Below are 18,635 nucleotides of genomic sequence, written 5' to 3' on the forward strand. Positions count from 1 at the left end.
TTCAAGTTGTGGTTTTTTTTTTTGCCAAGGCAATGACCTTTGTCTATTTATTTAGCCTTGCTTTCTCATCTGCTAAACTGGCTATAATACTACCTACTTCAGGAAGTTGTTAAAAGGATACATGAAATAATGAAGTATTTAGCGTTGTGTGGGACACATGGTAGGTGCTCTATAATGTTAATGTTAACTTTTAATAATAAAGGATACATTTTTCTTGCTATATTATAGTTAATTTCTTTTTTTGGACTATTAGGTAGCAATAGATAATACTGTGTTTTAAAACAACATAATACCACAAATTCACTGAAGGAAAAAATTCACTTTTTACAAGGATGTGGAAGGCATTGTGCTAAATGAAATAAGTTGGACAGAGAAAGACAAATACTGTACGATGTCACTTATATGTGGAATCTAAAGAATACAACAAACTAGTGTCAGCTGAAAAAAATGCACAATCTAAAAGCTGAGAATTGTGTTTTATTTGGTGGACTTTCTGAGGACTCAAGCCCTAGAGGCAGCCTCTCAGATAGCTCTGAGGGACTGCCCCGAAGAGGTAAGGGAGGGGCCAGTATATGCATGGGTTTTTGCAACAAAGACCAGGTAGTGGGAACATCAAAATATCATGTTAATTAAAGAAAACCAGACATCTCAAGTTAATGAATTTAGTACTTTTCTATGTACGGGAAGATGCAAGAGCCTGGGCTCATTGAAATCATTCCTTTGATATGCACCTTAGCTCCCTAAGGCCAGTATCTTGTTCTTTCCCATCCCGAGTCACCTCAGGGTGCACCTTTGAGGATGGCTGCAGTGGCTGAGGGCTTGGTAGTGGACAGCCCATTTGTCTCCATTCTGAGTTCCCTCAGGGCTCACTGCTGGGGGGCAGCAGTAGTGGCTGTTGGCTTGGTGGCCTCAGCATCCTTTTTATGCTGATATGGCAGGCAACATTTTTCATTCGCACTAGTGAATATAACAAAAAAGAAGCCGACTCACAGATATATGGAACAAAGTAGTGGTTACCAGTGGAGGAGGGAGGGGCAGTATAGGGGTAGGGGAGTGGGAGGTACAAACTACTGGGTGTAAGATAGGCTCAAGGATGTATTGTACAACAGGGGGAATATAGCCAACGTTCTGTAATAACTGTTAGTGGAAAGTAACCCTTAAAAATTGTATAAAAAAAGAAAAGGAAGTTCTAAACCCTACTTCAAGTTCAATAAATAAGTAAATAAATAAATAAAAATAAATAACTTCCCTGGAACTTTGCTGTAGTACCCTTAATGTGGTTTCCTGCAGTGGCTTGATGTATGATACAGTAATGAGTATAGAATTAGCATTTAAAGCCAGGCCATTTTATACCCCTTCTAATTGGCTTATTTAGCCAAGTGCCAAATTGCTACAGTATAAAAGTTCTAGTACATTGTCTCTAAAACAGGCAGCAAGGTTCTAATGGAGTTTCTTTTCTAAGTCTTTCCATTATTTTTTCCAAAATCTTTAATCTGTTAAATCCTGATAGCTTTGCTGGTAAAGTCAGTGTTTTGCTCATCTTTCGTATTCCTGGCAGACTTAGCACATTGCAGGCATTTGGCAAACAAAATTACTCAAGAAGAGAAATCTGAAAAAATGATTTGCAACTTAATACAGTAGATTTAATTGTTTTTTTTTTTTTTGTAAAAACACCTACAATGTAGTATTTCTGCCTTTCTTCCTTCTACTCCACTTTTAAGTGCTTCCAGTGCTTGAATAGGAGAGCTACTATTGCTCATTACCAGCGTGTCATATGAGGCCCTGAATGTTGTAATGCACGTGTGTTGAGCCATTTTTGTATATCCATTACCTTCCTATTTATTTATGCGTTGGACTCTTTTGAAATATGCTTCAGTTTGTAGAAACCACAGAGCGTTCTTTTTAGCATACTGATTTACTAATTTTCAGATTATCATGCAATTTAAGTATCCTATATAGAAACCCTTCACATTAGCATTGTTTTCCACCCCCTTGAGATAAAGAGAAAATAAGAATGAAGATGAAACCACATATGGAAGGAAAGGAATAGTTAAAAGATTTAAATCTGCCCCAAATTGTTTTTCTTCCTGCCAAACAGTAGCAATTTGAACTGTAGCCAGTTTTTGTAAAGTGCTGCCATTCTGTCTTTGCCCCTGTGGCCGCTGATGAATATTTTCAAGAGAAATTTAAAAAAAACACACACACACACACACACAGAGAGACTGGGGTCCCAGGATGGGCTATATAATATGGGAGTGCAAAATGAAAATATGGAGCCCCTTGTTCAAAAACAATTAAGAACTCCAAAATGGCACCAGCAAAGCATAATGATAAATGCAGGCCCTTGTGCACAGGTCACATGCCCATGAGGCTGGCCCTGTAAGGTTCCCTATTTCTGAGAGGTGGTCTTCCTGTTGGCACTTTGCTTAGCAGCTCTTGAATGAAGGGTAAATACCTTCATTGTATCTCCTGAGAGCGCTGAAACTTGAATATCAGAGAGAGTGAAGAGATGTGAACTCTCCATCGTGACCATGCAGTGTGATTACTGGTCATTGTAAGATGGTCAGCAAGGCCATGGCATTAAGAATATGACATAATTCATCCCATGAGTAAGAGCTGAGCCCTTTGAGCTTATGGAAAGCAACAGGGGAGAATAAGCATTTATTTGGTGTCTTCTTTGGATAGGAGCCATATCAGACTTTTTTTTTTAATACATTATCCTGATTAGTCATGTAAACCATATAAAGTAATCTTTATTACCCCATTTTCTACATGTGTAAACTGAACCTCAAGGATATAACATAACTTGCTCACAGACACACAGCAAGTAACTGGCAGTGTGATGATTGCCTACATCTCTTCATACCAAGCCCATGTGCTTTGCATGCTGTCCACTGTCTGTCCTTAGGAGCTGATAGCCACAATAAAAGTGCAGCCATGAGAAGCAAAGAGCAGGACTGCAAGAAGGGGGAGAAATTTAGCCTGGCAGTTTCTGTGGGGTGAGGAAGCTGAGCCCAGCAAAGACTGAGGCCATGGACCATGTACAGAATGCAGCAAATAAAGAGTCCTGACCAGAAAGAGGGGACTGTCTCCCTTACAGTGGAGTAATGCAGTGGTCAAAGAACAAATGTAACATGTTGGAGATGAATACAAGGTGACACCTTGAGTGCTGCAAAATTGTAGCTCCTCCTACAGTAAAGGCAAGAAAACAAAAACAAAACAACCTCCAATGTTGGACAACCAGGCTTCAGTAAGTAAATGAGAGTCTGTGAAGCATCCAAGGGCCAGAACATTTTAGAACAGTATATTCCAAGCTTCATTCACTTATGTTCTACTTTCTTCATGATTTTACCATGTCTCAGTCTTAACCATACTATTATGGATGTAACATACATTAAATCTATTATTCTCTATCAGCATGAATAGATTTATACTAACTAAAGCACTAGCTTTCTGTCCTCAATCAAGCGAGTCTACTAATTGTTAAAGCTCATTCGCTCTTCAGTTTATTCAACTCATATTAATTGCCTTATATGTTCTAGGATCTGTCTACCAGGGTTAGGGGAGGAAGAGAAGTCAGAGATGAGTAGGACATGGTCCCTGCCTTAGAGAGCTTCAGAATGAAGTTATCATACAATTTCAGACTGTTCATAGAACATTGAGAAAGCAGGATTGAGGGAGTGCCAAACTTTGCCTGGAGTAAGGGGGAGCTTGGAAAGGTAACCTTGAGCAGGAGAGTCTAGACAAATGAGTGGGAGGAGTTCACCAAGCAGATTTGGAAGATTCATCTTCCCTGGATTTTGGCTGGATTTTTTTCTAAACTTTTCTGATCATGAAGTAAAAAACCATCAAGGTTTTTGAACTTATTGAATTCACTTCCATCTAACGGTTGGCATCAAGACGTTTTCAGATTATTAAGATTGTTTAGAAATAATCATTTTATTTTAGGTCTGATGAATCAAATAATAGAAACAAAACATAACCATAACTTTCTTGAATATTTTGATGTATAGTTCTTATATCCATAATTTAGAATATAGGTGTGTTTTATGTGTGGGTATTTCTTAACCTGAATACCTTTTTCATACAGACTTTATAGAATAAAATGCAAACTACTTTCTTCTACTGTTTTTTATTTTTCCTTGTAAAAAATGTTATAATAAAAAGTGATTTATATGTTACTTACAACATGTATTTACCATAATGTTTTTTTGCTTTTTGTTTGCTTTCAGTGTAAAACTCTTTCTGGAGTCTGTGACCACATCATATCCCTGTCATCAGATCCTCTAGTTTCGCAGTCTGCCCACCTTGAAGTGATTCAGCTGGCAAACATCAAACCAAGTGAAGGGCTGGTAAGAGATACCATGTTTATCAAAGCCACCACCCATCAACAGACAGCTAATGATATGGGCAGAGCAGCCCCCAAACATGAGAATCCCTGAATTTTAACAAACTTTGAATGGTTTGGGGGTTTTTTTCCCTAGAGGAATTGAGGTAGTGGGAGTCAGTCATGATAAGAAGTTTTATAAAGATAAATGAAAATGAAAGAGAATTTAAAATGGTGATTTCTGAATTATCCTGTTTACTTTGCTAAATAAATTAGCTTTAATTACATTTTTCACCCCCTACCAAAGTTCCTTAGGTTTAAAGGAAGTTTAAGTTATGAGTTTTATAATAAGAACCACAGTGTTACCTGCCCATGCAAATGAGTGTTTTGTTTATTTTGCTTTTGTTTGTTCCAGTTTTAATAGGTCTCTCTTCCCTTAGGTTGTGTAAGCTAAACAAACCCGATATTCTTTATAATTCTACTCTTTCTTTTAAGGGTGAGTAAGCAGGTGGATATTGCTAAAACTAGGCTAACATCTATGAGATGTATTTTTTATTATGTCATAATAAAGATAATCATCTTCTATATTTTGTTCACCTGATTAAAAATTGTATTGGTTCTAAATTTAACCCAAGGGAGAGCTTTTCCTTTAATGAGCCTCTAGAAAGAAAGCGTATAATATTAATATTAATGAGGGAGAGACACAAAACAAGAAACTGGCTGTAGAATATCTTACCTACTACACAACTATTACATGTTAGTTTGGTGCTACAGCGTTTCTACTTTCTCCCTAGAGGTGAATTTTCCAAGGATACTATTAATGATGTTTAGAAAGTAGAAATCTTGAAAACTAGTGTTAACAACTTAATTCAGATAATATATTCTTAAAGATCTCTATGCAGGTTTAACTTTTTATGTGGCCTTTCTTCTTCAGCTGTATATGTGTGTGTGTGTGTGTGTGTGTGTGTGTGTGTGTGTGTGTGTGTGTGTGTGTGTGTATAACTGTTTCCGAGGGCAAAGCCTTCGTTGGTCACCAGTGATTTTTTGGTTTGAAGCCCTCTATTCTATAGAGTGACTTTTCTCCTGTTACTTAACAAATTACTTTTGGGTAACTAGCTCCTTGTCTTGTTGTGGCTTTTATCTGTATTTTCCTGGAAAGATGGAACTCAGCATCTCAGACATAGCCAAAGTATGTCATCATTGTAACCTATAAGTGTTATATCTATGTTATATCTTTGATTAGTTTAAAATTTTTATTTTAATGTTTATAAACTTATTTGAAGTAATATTTATGATTTAAATTCTTACTATTCTTTTTGGTCACATTTACAACGTCCAGTTTTATTTAAAGCATCTTTCCACCCATAGTATTAAAGATTTTCCTTTCAATATCTCCCCTTTCAGTAGTTCTGAAGGAAAGAAAGCTCTCTAAGCATGATTTGCAGAGTGGGAAATTATGAACTAATTAGATTAGGAGACAGAAAACCTGGATACAAATCACTTACATAAAATAGAGCTGTGAGTGTGATCTGGGGCAGGTGAGGGAGTAAATTTAACTTCCTTGGCCTTGATATTTCCATCTGTAGAATGTTGGGGGTAGGAAGGGATGGACTAGATCCTCTTTAAAGCTCCCTCTAGCTCTATGAGTTTGCAGTTCTGAGGATGGTATTGTTCTAAGAAAAGAGCTTGTTTTTTTCCCTCTAATTACCACTGAAATAATGGGGGAAAAATAACCATGTGAAGTGAGTCAACACATTGCTCATTAATGGACTTGATGAAATCTTGATTTTCATTTTCAATGAAGGTATAGCCCTGGACAGGTCTTTTATTTTTTAAATTTCAAGTACATAGAGCTGGGTCTGCTCTTTGAAATAGTCATGGACTTAAAATGCTAAGAACCAGATTCAGTTAGTCTGGAAGACAGCTGGTAGAGAAAAGAGAACAAGTGAGTGCCTACCATTTTCCAGGTATCATCCTCACAACTCTATAGAGTAGGTATCCTTACCTACTCACAGATCCTTACCAGTTTGCCGTGTATGACATAGAGGTAATATACAGTAGAGGCAGGGTTTAAATCCAGGTAAATCTAAATGAGGTACAACTTAACAAAGATTGTTCCATTATCCCACATTTAAACTTGGGATTGCTAAAGGGAGGTATGAGATGTTTAGGAGAATGACTTTAAAACTAGAACTACTTAGAGAAATCCATTTTAAAGGACGATCAGCAACACTTCATTGGGAAAATAATTCCAAGGGAGGAAAAGAAAAAGCTAACATGTTGAATATTAATAAAAAGAGTTAAGTGTAAAACCATTTCTTGTGATTCATGTTAAAGGGGAGATGACTAAATGGAAATTTTATATGAGTTACTCAAGGCATCATTTTAAAAATCAGCCACCTTTAAGTAAGTTTAGTCAGTCACATTTGAAATAGATTTGAGGATTTCGGTAACATTTAGCATGTGCTTAGCCATAGGAAGTGTTTAAATGAAGGAAAGAAATAGAAAGATGTGGGAGAATACCAAGCTTTAATGAAGTTTAATCAGCTTAAAACATCTGCAGACGGTCTTTGGCTCTTTCAAAACAGAACATCTCACATAGGTAAAAGGTAACTGCTTTGTTCTTGCACTGATAAACTGGATAGATTGTTCATCAGCTTTCTACCTAATTAGTCAAATCTCCTAGGATTTCTTAGTTTTGAGAGTCCTGAGCATTATAAGGAATGGTGGGAAATGTGCTTAGTAATGGTTAAAATATATCAAACTAGCTTCTAAAATGCTTTTAAACGACAATAATTAGCAGAAAGTTAAAGGAAGGAAAATGAGAGCTATTGGAACATATCAAAACTAGATCAGAGCCAAGAGATAGGTTGAATAGAGAGGAAAGGGCTTGGGGAGCATCCTTGGGGAAGCCTCTTTGCCTCAGAGAGTTCTTTTGCTGTTTAGGCACTTGGACTATCTCCAAATATGCCTTCTTCCATTGACTTGACTGTGAGGTGGCTTTGGCTCCCGTTGGTTAACCGCCATTTGGAGATGGTGAAGCAAATGTCATTTTGGCAAGCTGAACAGAAGAGAGGGAGCTGTTGGAGTCAGCTCCAGAATTAATTAATTGGTTAAAAAAAAAAAAAAGCAAGAAGGAAGAATGAAGATTTTGATGAAATGGAAGACCAGATTTATCTCAGTTCCAGAAAAAGAGCCATTTGAATTACATGTCCTCCTGCTGTTTGACCCTTTCTCAGAGGTGACCAAGTGATCAGATGTATTTCTGTGGACTCTTCATTATTCAGAAGATGATTAGTTTGAAAGTCATCCAAGCAACTTGTTTCTTCTCTTACTTTCTTTTGGTGCCTGACTTTTGGCCATTTTTCTCATTAGTACTACCAGAGGGAGATAAAAAATCTGAAGAAGTCAGTCTTGATTATTAAAAGCAGTTAAAACTAATGGTTTATTGAGGTTAGAAATGAAAATACTGCATAAAACAAAATATCTTCATTCTTTGTGGCATTTTAAAAATGTGCTTTATTTCTATTTTATTGCTCATAACTGTGAAGTTGCTAGAACTGAACTCTGTATACATAGCTCTATCCTTCTTTATTTAAGCATTTAAAAAATATTTTTGTTCATCTGAAAAAAATTAGCTTTAATATAAATTACATAACATTTAATTATATATAAATAATGATGAAATCCTCTTCCTATAACTAATAGGTACTTGCTTTATCTTACAATTGCCATTTTAAAAGTTCCTGGTATGTGCAATAATTACATAGGAATTTTATTTCATTAGTCATAACTAGATTATCTCCATGAGTTCTTATGATCCCAATGAATATAATGACTTTTCTAAACATTTTTCTTAGGAGACTAGACTTTCTCTATGACCCAATCATTTTAAGAAATTATATAGAGCTTTTGTCCAACACCTTAATTCATAATCAGTAATGCACAGTGTTGAAAGAAGTGTGGAGAAAAATATAATAAGCTTTTGCTTATAATTGTCAGAAGAGATGGGTGATTTAAATAAATTTGTAAAATATCAAACCCAGTTACTCTTTATAACCACTTTGCACGTAGTATATGTGTGCTAGAGAGGTCTTAGTCTTTTTAGAATAGATGTTAAACAGTGAATGTTTGACTCAATATCTAGTTTCCAAATATTATGTTCTAATAAGAAAAGTGAAGGTGTACAACTCTCTTGTTAATAAATCTGTAAATTAGGAGCCTCATGGTGGAGAGTGTGGTTAGGAGTCAGATTGCCTGGGCTTGAAACCTGGCTTCACCTCCTTTGGCAGACTCCTCAGTTTCCTTATTTCTGAAACAGAGATATTGACAGTTTGTACCACACAGGCTATTGTGAAATAAATGTCAAACACTTAAAACAGTCCTTAGCACAATAGAATTCACAGATAAATTAACATCTTTTAAAATTACATTCATTTTGTTTCACATCAGAGATCCAGGCTCAGCCATTTTTCTAGGTACCAACATCTTAGACATATGACATTACTGAAATGGCTTTTCAGAATTAAAACCTACCCAATGACTTCTTAATAGTTCCATGCCATGAACTTACTGCTTCTTGTTTTTATTTGTTACTTATTTTCAGTGAAAATACATGTGTATTCAGGTATAGAAATATATAATTGACATAAAGTTATAGGAAATTAACATAGTAATTGTCTACTTCACATAATTGTTAAAATATATGCTTTTTCTGAAATGATTGTTGTTAGTTATTAAGCCCCTTATGTTTCAGACTTCAACTTTATTAAAATTAGTACTTTTTAATTTTTGAAGTCAATATTTTGAGATGCAAAGCACTTTTGACATAAAACTCAGTTAATTTTTACCCGAAGAGAATTTAAAGTAACAGAATCGTCCTTAGACAGGAAAAAAGGCCATTCACAGAATCATCTATTTTTGTTCTGATTTACTTAAGTGAAAATATTTCAATATTTAAAATGTGAATACTTTCTTGTGATTTTTTTTTAAGGTCCTGTCACTATGCATAATTTAAAGCTTTCATTTGCTCTTAAAGCTTGCACAATTTGAAGGTTTCTGGATAATCTTTAAACTTTAATGAAGCTTTTTCTAAAATCGCTTTATTTCAATGGAAATGGAATCTCACCCTCTTTGTTGGAAGGAGGGGTTGCCACACATTACCTCCGAATTATTTTTTTTAATTTTTGTTTAGAATTTAAAAAATTTTGTGGGGGCCCACTCTGAGGCTTGTGGGATCTTAGTTCCCCGACCAGGGATCAAGCCCGGGCCCTCAGCAGTGAGAGCACAGAGCCCTAACCACTGGACCGCCAGGGAATTCCGCCTCTTAATGATTGATATAGAGATGATTGGATGTAATTATTAAAGCTTCATCAATAAGAAATTAAGGCAGAAAATGTAGGATACCACAAAAGAGGAACAGAAAAAAAATTTTATATAAACAATATTTTATCATTCTTCTGTCTCCAGTATTTCTGTAGTGGCTCTGGAGAAACCTACTTTTTATTGTGTAATATGAATCAAGTATAATAAGCTAATAACATCCCAATATTTGAATTTCCCATTGTAACTTTTATTTTGCCACAGAACATGTAGTATGGATTTTGAGGGGAGTGAGGTGTGTTATTCCTTCAGGATATTGAATTACCATGCTGCATTTCGTAAGTTTCATAGGCAGTGCACTTTTCAAGAAATCATTTGATTAAGCTGAGTACAGGCTTCTTCAGGCAAACTTTAGAAGCCAGAACATTCAGAGAGGAATTTCTTACCAGTTTAAAGACAGCCTTATTGGATCATGGATTCATCCCCGGGGCAACGGCAATTCTAATTTGATAGGGCTTTTTTTTTTTTTTTTTTTGTAAATGAGGTTATAATATACTTGAAAATATTTCAGTTGCTTCACTTATTTTTCTATGCTGTCTTTTTCTTAGGGTATGTATATTAAATCAACATATGATGGCCTCCATGTAATTACTGGAACTACAGAAAATGTAAGTATTCTAACATTTCATATTTTGGTGTGTGTTTTTCCTTTTATTGTTAAACAACTTATATAACACATAATTGAGGTTGACTTCTGAGGACATGAACAGATTAGGATATAAATTAAAAAGACATATTGAGTTAGTAGGTGCTTTTTTGGGGAGAATTTCAGTCATTTTAGTTAGTTTAGAATAGCTGTTTACCTGAAGTAAATCGGATGTTTTTTGTTCACAGCCAGAGATTTGTCTTTGTTAAGTATTTTCTGATTCATGACAAGTTATTGTGACATCTAAAAGAATCCACTTCCATCTGTCAGACAGTTTAGTTTTATTAGGAAACTTAACTCATGTAAGAAAGAAACATCAGATAAGTCAGGCTTTCTGAATACTTGAAGTATAATTGAACTTAATTCAGTGGAGGGGCAGCATGGTATAGATCAGTGTGTTTTCACAGTGAGGTCCGTCCCTGGACCAGAAGCATCAGCTTTCCGTGGGAATGCCCCACCCCAAACCCACTGAATTAGCTCTGGAGACCAGCCTGTTTCTTAATAAGCGATTCTGTTTTAACAGGTGGTTCTGAGACATGCTCCAGTTTGAGAACCACTGCAAGCAGTGGGTCAGAGTCCCTAGGCCTAGGCCCTACACCCAATTTTGCATTTTAAGGGCAGTGTAATATTTGGCAAGTCATTTACTCTATCATTGCTTTAATTTCCTCAACTGTAAATTGGAAATAATATATCAAATAATATATCATCTGCATTACATACCTCACTAGGTTGTTGTGAAAATCAAATAAGCTAATAAATATGAAATACTATGCTATAAAGAAAGAGCTACAGAAATGTGAAGTGATTGTGTTGGACATTAACACGATCAGTGTAATAGATTTGAATTTCATAGTAAGTCATTTTTTCTGCATTTGGTTGTCCCAGATTTCCATCCCACTCTCTTAAGCAGGTTCTGAGCTTTGAAATTTTTTCTTTTAGAAATCCTGACAAGTTGCATGTTTATACCATGTTCCTTCAAAGAAGACTGAGGTGGAATTAGTTAATCTCAAGTTATTATTGTTCTCAACATTTTACCAGCATTTTCTCTTTAAAAAGACAACATTCTTTTCACCTGATTCACCTATTACTTTAATCATTTATTGATCTTTTTCCCCCTCCACTTCACTTAGTTTCTTGTGCATGGTGAAACATAATATACATTGCAGTTGGATTGTTTTACTGGCTTCACATTGATATTAAATATGAGAGTTATATGGGATCAAGAATATCAGTTATATGCATATTGTCAACTATTTAAAATTTTTAAATGCAGTGAGATGCTGTATAAACTATGCTCCTGTCACTGATTGATCATTCTCATTGGTGTGTACATTCCCCTGATACTTTGTTTATTCATTTGTTCATTTAACAAACCTCTGCCTCATGTCTGCTGTGTTCCAGGCTTAGGACTAGGTATTGAAACAATTTTTAAGTTAAAGTAGCTTGCTGCCCCTAAGGAGTAAAAGTAGGGGTTTATCTGTGTAAACAGGTAGTGAAATTTGCATAGATAGACAAAGGAAAAAACAGTAAATGTTGCCAAGTGAAATCAGGGAAGGAATCACAGAAATGGTCATTTTGAACTAACTGTATCTTGAAGTATTGATAGGAACATATCTCTCTATATTGTATGGAGTCTGTAAAAAAAACTTGAGCCCTATATGCATTGCTTATATTACTCAGTAATATTTGATAAATGGATGAGTGACCAAAGAAAGATTGATTCTATGAGTAGTTCAGATATAAACCATATATTAAGAGGTATCATTTAATTCTTTTTTCTTGAAAATATTTAATTATTTTTGGTACCCTCAGTCATTTATCATTAGATCTGTGTTGAGTCTTAGTAAAGCTGCTCACTAAGTGGGTAAGTTATTTTGCTTTGCTGTGCCCTAGTTTCTTAGTTTTCTCCTAAGTAAAATGAGGGGTTTGAATAAAATAGCTCTTTTAACACTGAAAGTCTATAGTTTGTATGAATTATTTCCTTTTTTACTCATCCGTGCAAAAAGTTGTTTCAGTTTCTTTGAATTTTATGTACCAACTATCATTTTCTTTTACATCATGACTTAGAGCCATTAGCTTGATTTTTTTTTTTCATACTCTCCTTTAGAAAGATCAATTGTGAGCCAAAAGCACAGGAACTGACTCTATAGTTACAGCTCGGTTTACAAACTTTTCAGAAATGTTACATGGTACTTGTTTGATTTGGTAGGTGCTGCAAAATAAATACTTGTTTTTTCTTGTTATGACACTATTCTTAGGGTTGGGTTCACATCCTAGATGAACTACCCTCTTAATCGTATGGTTGTGTTATTACTTCAGTAACTGGAATTCCCTGAGATACCATCTAATCTCGGATTCCAGCCTCTGACAAATAATTTTATTGTGAATTTTTAAATTCGTTAAATTGATTGTTTTAAGACGTATTTATTTTGGAAATAATTGGAAATTGGAAATGAATAAAAACTAAAGGAACTGGAAATCACTTTTAAAGAAAATCCTATTCCAGTGTCTCAAAAGTAGCATTTTACTTTGCAGATTGCATCACCATATCATTCTTCTTTAGCTTTCAGTAGATACGAATGAGTAATATTACAGTATTTATAGTTGTGTTTGATAACTTGACACACATATGAATACCCAAATATATTTTTTCATAAAAACACATCTGTATATTCAAAAGTCCATATGCATATTATCATTAAAATGTCTAATAATATGCATAATCAATAATCGATAGTCACTAGAGGGAAAATAAAGGATAGAATTTTAAATTCATTATCCATACCTACAATATTATAAAATTTCTGTCTTAAATCTCATTTTAGTTTCCTAAAGACTTCATAAAACTTGTCAACATTAGCTTACCAAAGTTGTTTTTTGCTTGTCTTTGTTTTTAATGTCTTTGGGGAGTAAAGGAAAAAAATGATAAAATTGTTACATCCTGTAGAAATGCTGGCATTTTAGTTTATTTAATGTGATTTTATTTGCCTATACGTTACACTGTATGAAACATAAGAAATAGGATTCTCTTGTAGTTAGATACTTAGAGAGAGAATGTTATATAATGTAACTTTGAACAAATGGCAATCCATCTTTTAATTTGCTTTTCTCATTTATTCAGGATTGATGGTATTAATGATGAAATAAATTAGCAATTTCATCATTAGTTGACAAAGCTTTGATGCCGATCATAAGCATGTACTTGAAAATATGTGTTTGCTGACGTTAATGTGAATTATTTGTATTAAATGAAAAAGATCAACGTTTAAAAAATAATGTTTTGACATATATATTTTTGAACCAGTTGCCCAATAGAGCCTGAGAGGGTTGTCTGTTTAAAGTGTGCAATTATCATTTTCCCTTAATGCTGTCAGAAACATATTGGTCTTTTACAACATAAATACCTATATATACGTTAGTTATACGTAGAATACAAATAGTATATCAAATATTAGTAACCATTTTTGCTAGTTTATTTTCTTGAAGATTATAATTAACTCTTGATCTAATTTAAAGGGGTGAACTTACTGTAGTGTTTCCATAGAGAAGAAATGACTGATAAAATTTATGCTCTTTATCATTTCCTTTATGTTAAATTTAGTCACCTGCAGATCGGTGCAAGAAAATCCATGCTGGTGATGAAGTGATTCAAGTTAATCATCAGACTGTGGTATGTATAATTACCTTACAAGTCAGTGGGAGGAACTAATATAAAGATTGCCTAAAGCTTTGAAAGAATACCAATGGAATGAAAGGCCTGTTTGTGTACAAAATAATTGAATAGCCTTTTAAAAAATAACTATTTTTCTTAATTATCTGAAGAAATGTAAGGCATAGTTTTAAAAGAACATGAGGAAATATTGGTGGTGGCTGAGTTTAGATGTACATTTCTATATGGACAGGTGCAGGATAATATTACCCTATGAACTGGGGTGATCATTTTGGTATAGAAATTAAAGTGACAGTGCATACAAATTCAACCTTTTCTCGATATAACTTTTAAGTTTCATTTTATAACTTATCAAATTACCTAGTAGATATGTTTTGTAACATCATACATTCATTCATCTACTTTAACATTGATTTGTTCATTAAAGTGTCTGGCAGATTGGTTTATTTTAATGTCAGTTTTTAAATTTAAATTGGAATAGCTGAATTGGCTTTTCATTTCCCAAAAGAGGACTATAGTTTAAGTTTTAAAACTATTGCACTTAACTAAATAAGTTCATATAATTTTTTTGCTCTATGAACCTCACGATTCCCTTTCTAGCTAAGAATGACAGTGGCATTCTGTGCCTACGGTAGATTTTCAAGGGCAATTTTTCTTAATCTTAGATTTAGAAAATGAACATCATCTGATTTTCATTTTGGACTATTTTCTGTCTCAGTTGATCTATCTCTGCCAAAATAAAGTGTAAAGTTTTTAAAAAATGAAGTTAAAATTAAAATAATCTGATTATTGATTAATAATCCTCATTTTAAAAGAAAGTGGGTTTTTTTCCTGGTAAATATTCTACTTATGGCTCACTAACTCTTCAGAGTGAGTAATTATTTCCTGTTGTACCTTTTAACTAAATTTGGTTTTGCATGTTCTAGTCATAGAAGAAAGGCTGTATTTTGGGGGTAAGAAGACTCATGTGAAAAGTCTGATCTTTCTCGGTGATTCTGATATTAAGGCAGACGCTATTTCAGTTTTGGTTTTGAATAAACTGAGAAGTTTGTGATATTTTGGAGAGGCTCCTGAACACTGATAATTAAAGTTATGATGTTTCTTCGATGAGTTCATTATCTAAGTGAATAAAAGTTAATGAAAGTTTGAAAAATTAAATGTGTGGGTGTAAAGTTAATACTAATTATTGTTAGTTAATGCTAATTAATGGAGAATATTGGTCATCGACAGAGCCTATCTACACTATGACAGTTTTGATGATAAGTTCTCATTACTAGAAACTATACAAAGTGATTGTCTTGAGTAAAGTTTCTTGTCCCCTAGGATGAGGATTTTGGGCAGTGGGATAAAGCAGCTGCTGCTTCTAATGTTCATGCTGCCTCCATTTCTACAATGTGACCTTAACAAATATGACATCTGTTGGATAGTTGGGCCTATTTCCAGTTGGTCAATTCTAAGAGGATAGAGATTAGTCTCTAATGAAAAATAAAATTGTTAAAATGATATTCTTTGTGGAGCAAAGATTCTCATGTCTATTGTATATGAAAGTCTTTAAAAGACTTCAAGTGAACTAATAAAATCTCTATGGATTGGTGATATTTATATACTGTGAGAATGTGTCAACACATCTTTGCATCACAGGGATATCCTAAAATATTAAAAACTACACAGAATGATGGTTGGGGGAACTTGCTTTCAGTTTTTGCTCTGAAACTGACTTATGGTTTTAAGTGAGTCATGGTAACTATTTAACTTTATCTTTTTAATAATAATAACCATAGCCAACACTTACTGTGTTCTTACAGTGTGCCAAGCATCATGTTAAGTAGTTTACATATTTTATGTCATTTACTCCTCACAATAATCCTATGAAGAAGGTGTAAGTGGAGATTGAATGATTATTTAACCCACCCACAGCTCAAAGCTCACTGACTACAAGGCCCATACTCTTACTTCAGTTTTATTATACTCCCTCCCCAAAGTCAAATTATAAAAGTATCAAACAAAAGGGGAGGAATTCTAATAATCCTGTAAGTAAACCCCAGGATTCAGGGAGAGACTACATGGAGCCAAGGGTAGAGAAGAAGACAGGAAGTGAGAATTTACGTAACTGGGGTAGTGCTTCAGCTGAACTGAAATTAGAAATGGGGTTGAAATTTAACTTGACTGCCACTTCTTCACTCACTCCTTTCCTTCAGATAGACAAGATATGTAAAACACAATGCCAGGCACACATTAGGAGTTCAACAGAAACTAACTTTCCAACCTCCCTTCCTCCCTTTTACCTACTACAACAGTTGGGCCAATTGGAGTCCAGTTCCTTGACAGACTGCTACTACAACCTACAAATTGATTTTGGTTGATAATAGAGACATTCTCTGTCAGGAAATTATGTTGAATTCCATGAAAGTAGCCTTCCTTAATAATGTGATCAATTACTAGATTGTCTCCTTTGTGTTCAAGTAGAGGCATAGTTGTGCAAGAATGGTACCTTTCATTAAATGCACCCTACTCTGTCCTCTTTTTCTTGCTATTGCCTGCATTGTGGTCTGTGCAGTGCTTTTAACTTCTTACCAGACAATATACAGAAGTGGGGAAATGGACATTATCTGAGTTTTATTACTATGAAAGGTTTGATAGGTTGATAAATTAGTTGAAACAAGTATAAGTTAATTGCAGTCTGCAATTACCCCTTCTGTCCCTGCATTCATAACCAGGGACATTAGGGGTTGGTTATGAAATAATAATTACATTAAAGTATGGCCTAATACATCTGAAGTACATATTTAATGATATTTTAATCCAGTAATTAACTGACCAGAATAGTGAGATTTTGCCAATATTATTCTATACCAATCTAGATTCAATAATGAAAAGAGTAATATTCAATTTTATATTTTGAATGTTATTAGCCCAGTTAGTAGTTTTCTGTAATTCTAAAATTTCCTACTGCTACAGGTAGTAATGTACAATATAAAATTCGATAACTTTTCTTATTATAAAATACCTGTAAAAGCAATGTGAAATTTTTCCCTAAAAGTCTGAGAAAGTTAAATAATCACAGATGAATTCAAATACTATTTTTTGAAATTGCTAGTATGGTATATCTTCAAGATGTCCAATTAGATGTGTGTGTTTGTGTGTTTCTAGTTTGCTCTTTTTTTTAAAAAAGTACATTTTCTTATTTGAAATGAAACTGGAAGTTTTATGTCCTTTTTCACGTTGCTATATTCTTTATTATAAGTGGCTTTTAAGCTTTTCTAATCAACATACTTCTGTGGCTGAGAAACTGTGGCTGCCAGGTAGGAAGAAGAAAAAATCATGAACATCCAAGCAAAGCAGACTGAGTCCTATTGCATGTCTTCCCTGCCAGTGAAGATCCAACTCCTCAAAGGCTGCTGGAATCTCCCAAGATTTTTTCCACTTCATCTGCCACTACATTCCTCTCTGGGAGATACCTCGGCATAGTTTGAACCAACAACTCTGCCCTCATGATGCACTTTTAACACTTTTTTTTTTTTTTTAGCTGATGAGACTACTTACAGTTATTAAATCTATCTGGGCATATTCCTAATGAATCTGTTAAAATTTCATGTCAATGCTGTTTTTGGTGTGTAAGTGTTATAAAGATTCTATCCATACTAAAAACAGATATTTTCTTCTTAGGGATATCAGTTGAAAAGAGTGGGGTATGTGATGGTTGAATCCAGCATTTGGAAAATTTTCCTTTTATTTTGTGTATATACTAAAACATATTCACTATTATTTTGGAAGGTCTTCTGGAACCTGGTGACTACATTATGGCAAGAAATGGTTCAATAGATGGGGCTATAAATCCTACTGGGAAATAACGGGGTTGGGATAGTCAAGAAGAATATAGACTACAACAAATAGGGTGTTAGACATTGATCAGTGACAGATGGAAGATGAACACTGTAAACTAGTGTGTTTTGTTACCCCCAAATGGTAAACGTTGCTGAACAAGAATGCAGGTGATGGCAGAGTGGGTGGGGAGAAGGGAACCAGTTAAAGGACTATTGAGTTATCTTGAAAGGTCATTCTAACTTCATTTATGTAACTCTCAATGGCGTCTCCCTTATTCTCTCTTATTCTCACTCTAGTCTCTCATTTTTTACTCTTTCTTCACCCTCTTGTTCCTTCAACCCCAGAACAACAGGCACGTATTGTTTGAAAGGGAAACCAATGTAGTCAGAATGGATGGAGAGTGTGGTGACCCATTAAAACCCAGCTCTCCCTTTCCCTCCCTCTCACCCTACCGCCCTGCCCCTGGACTTCAGCAGGAAGGAAGGAGTGGCTCATTGAGTGGAATCAGTACCACAGTATTGGCCAACACTGATGTGCTTTTTCTCTCTCTTTTTTAATTTGTTTAATTGTTGTCTTTATTTTTTTAGGTTTTTCTTCTAATTCAGTTTTCTTCTCCTTTCCTTTACCATCCTCATCTCTTCTCACTTGACTATTTCTCCTCCATTCTTCACCTCTTTCAGGTTTTTTTTTAATTCTTGCCTATTTTCTTCTGTTCTCCTTTCTCAAAAGAGAAAGTATTTATCTTATGATTCCTTATAACCAGAATATTGAAAACTGCGACCTCA

The 18,635-nt window shown here is 34.5% G+C and overlaps 1 protein-coding gene across 5 annotated transcripts in view; it reads left to right on the plus strand.

Annotated features, from left to right (window-relative positions):
* Positions 1–18,635, plus strand: part of CNKSR2 (connector enhancer of kinase suppressor of Ras 2) — a 257,328-nt gene that overhangs the window by 108,058 nt on the left and 130,635 nt on the right. For all 5 annotated transcript variants that reach the window (XM_068533674.1, XM_068533669.1, XM_068533670.1 and 2 more), the window contains exons 6-8: positions 4,233–4,352; positions 10,258–10,317; positions 13,957–14,025. In XM_068533674.1, the coding sequence (XP_068389775.1) occupies positions 4,233–4,352; positions 10,258–10,317; positions 13,957–14,025 (249 nt within the window). The remainder of the gene's footprint in view (positions 1–4,232; positions 4,353–10,257; positions 10,318–13,956; positions 14,026–18,635) is intronic.

This window comes from Eschrichtius robustus, chromosome X (genome assembly GCF_028021215.1).
Source record: "Eschrichtius robustus isolate mEscRob2 chromosome X, mEscRob2.pri, whole genome shotgun sequence".
Lineage (NCBI taxonomy): Eukaryota > Metazoa > Chordata > Mammalia > Artiodactyla > Eschrichtiidae > Eschrichtius > Eschrichtius robustus.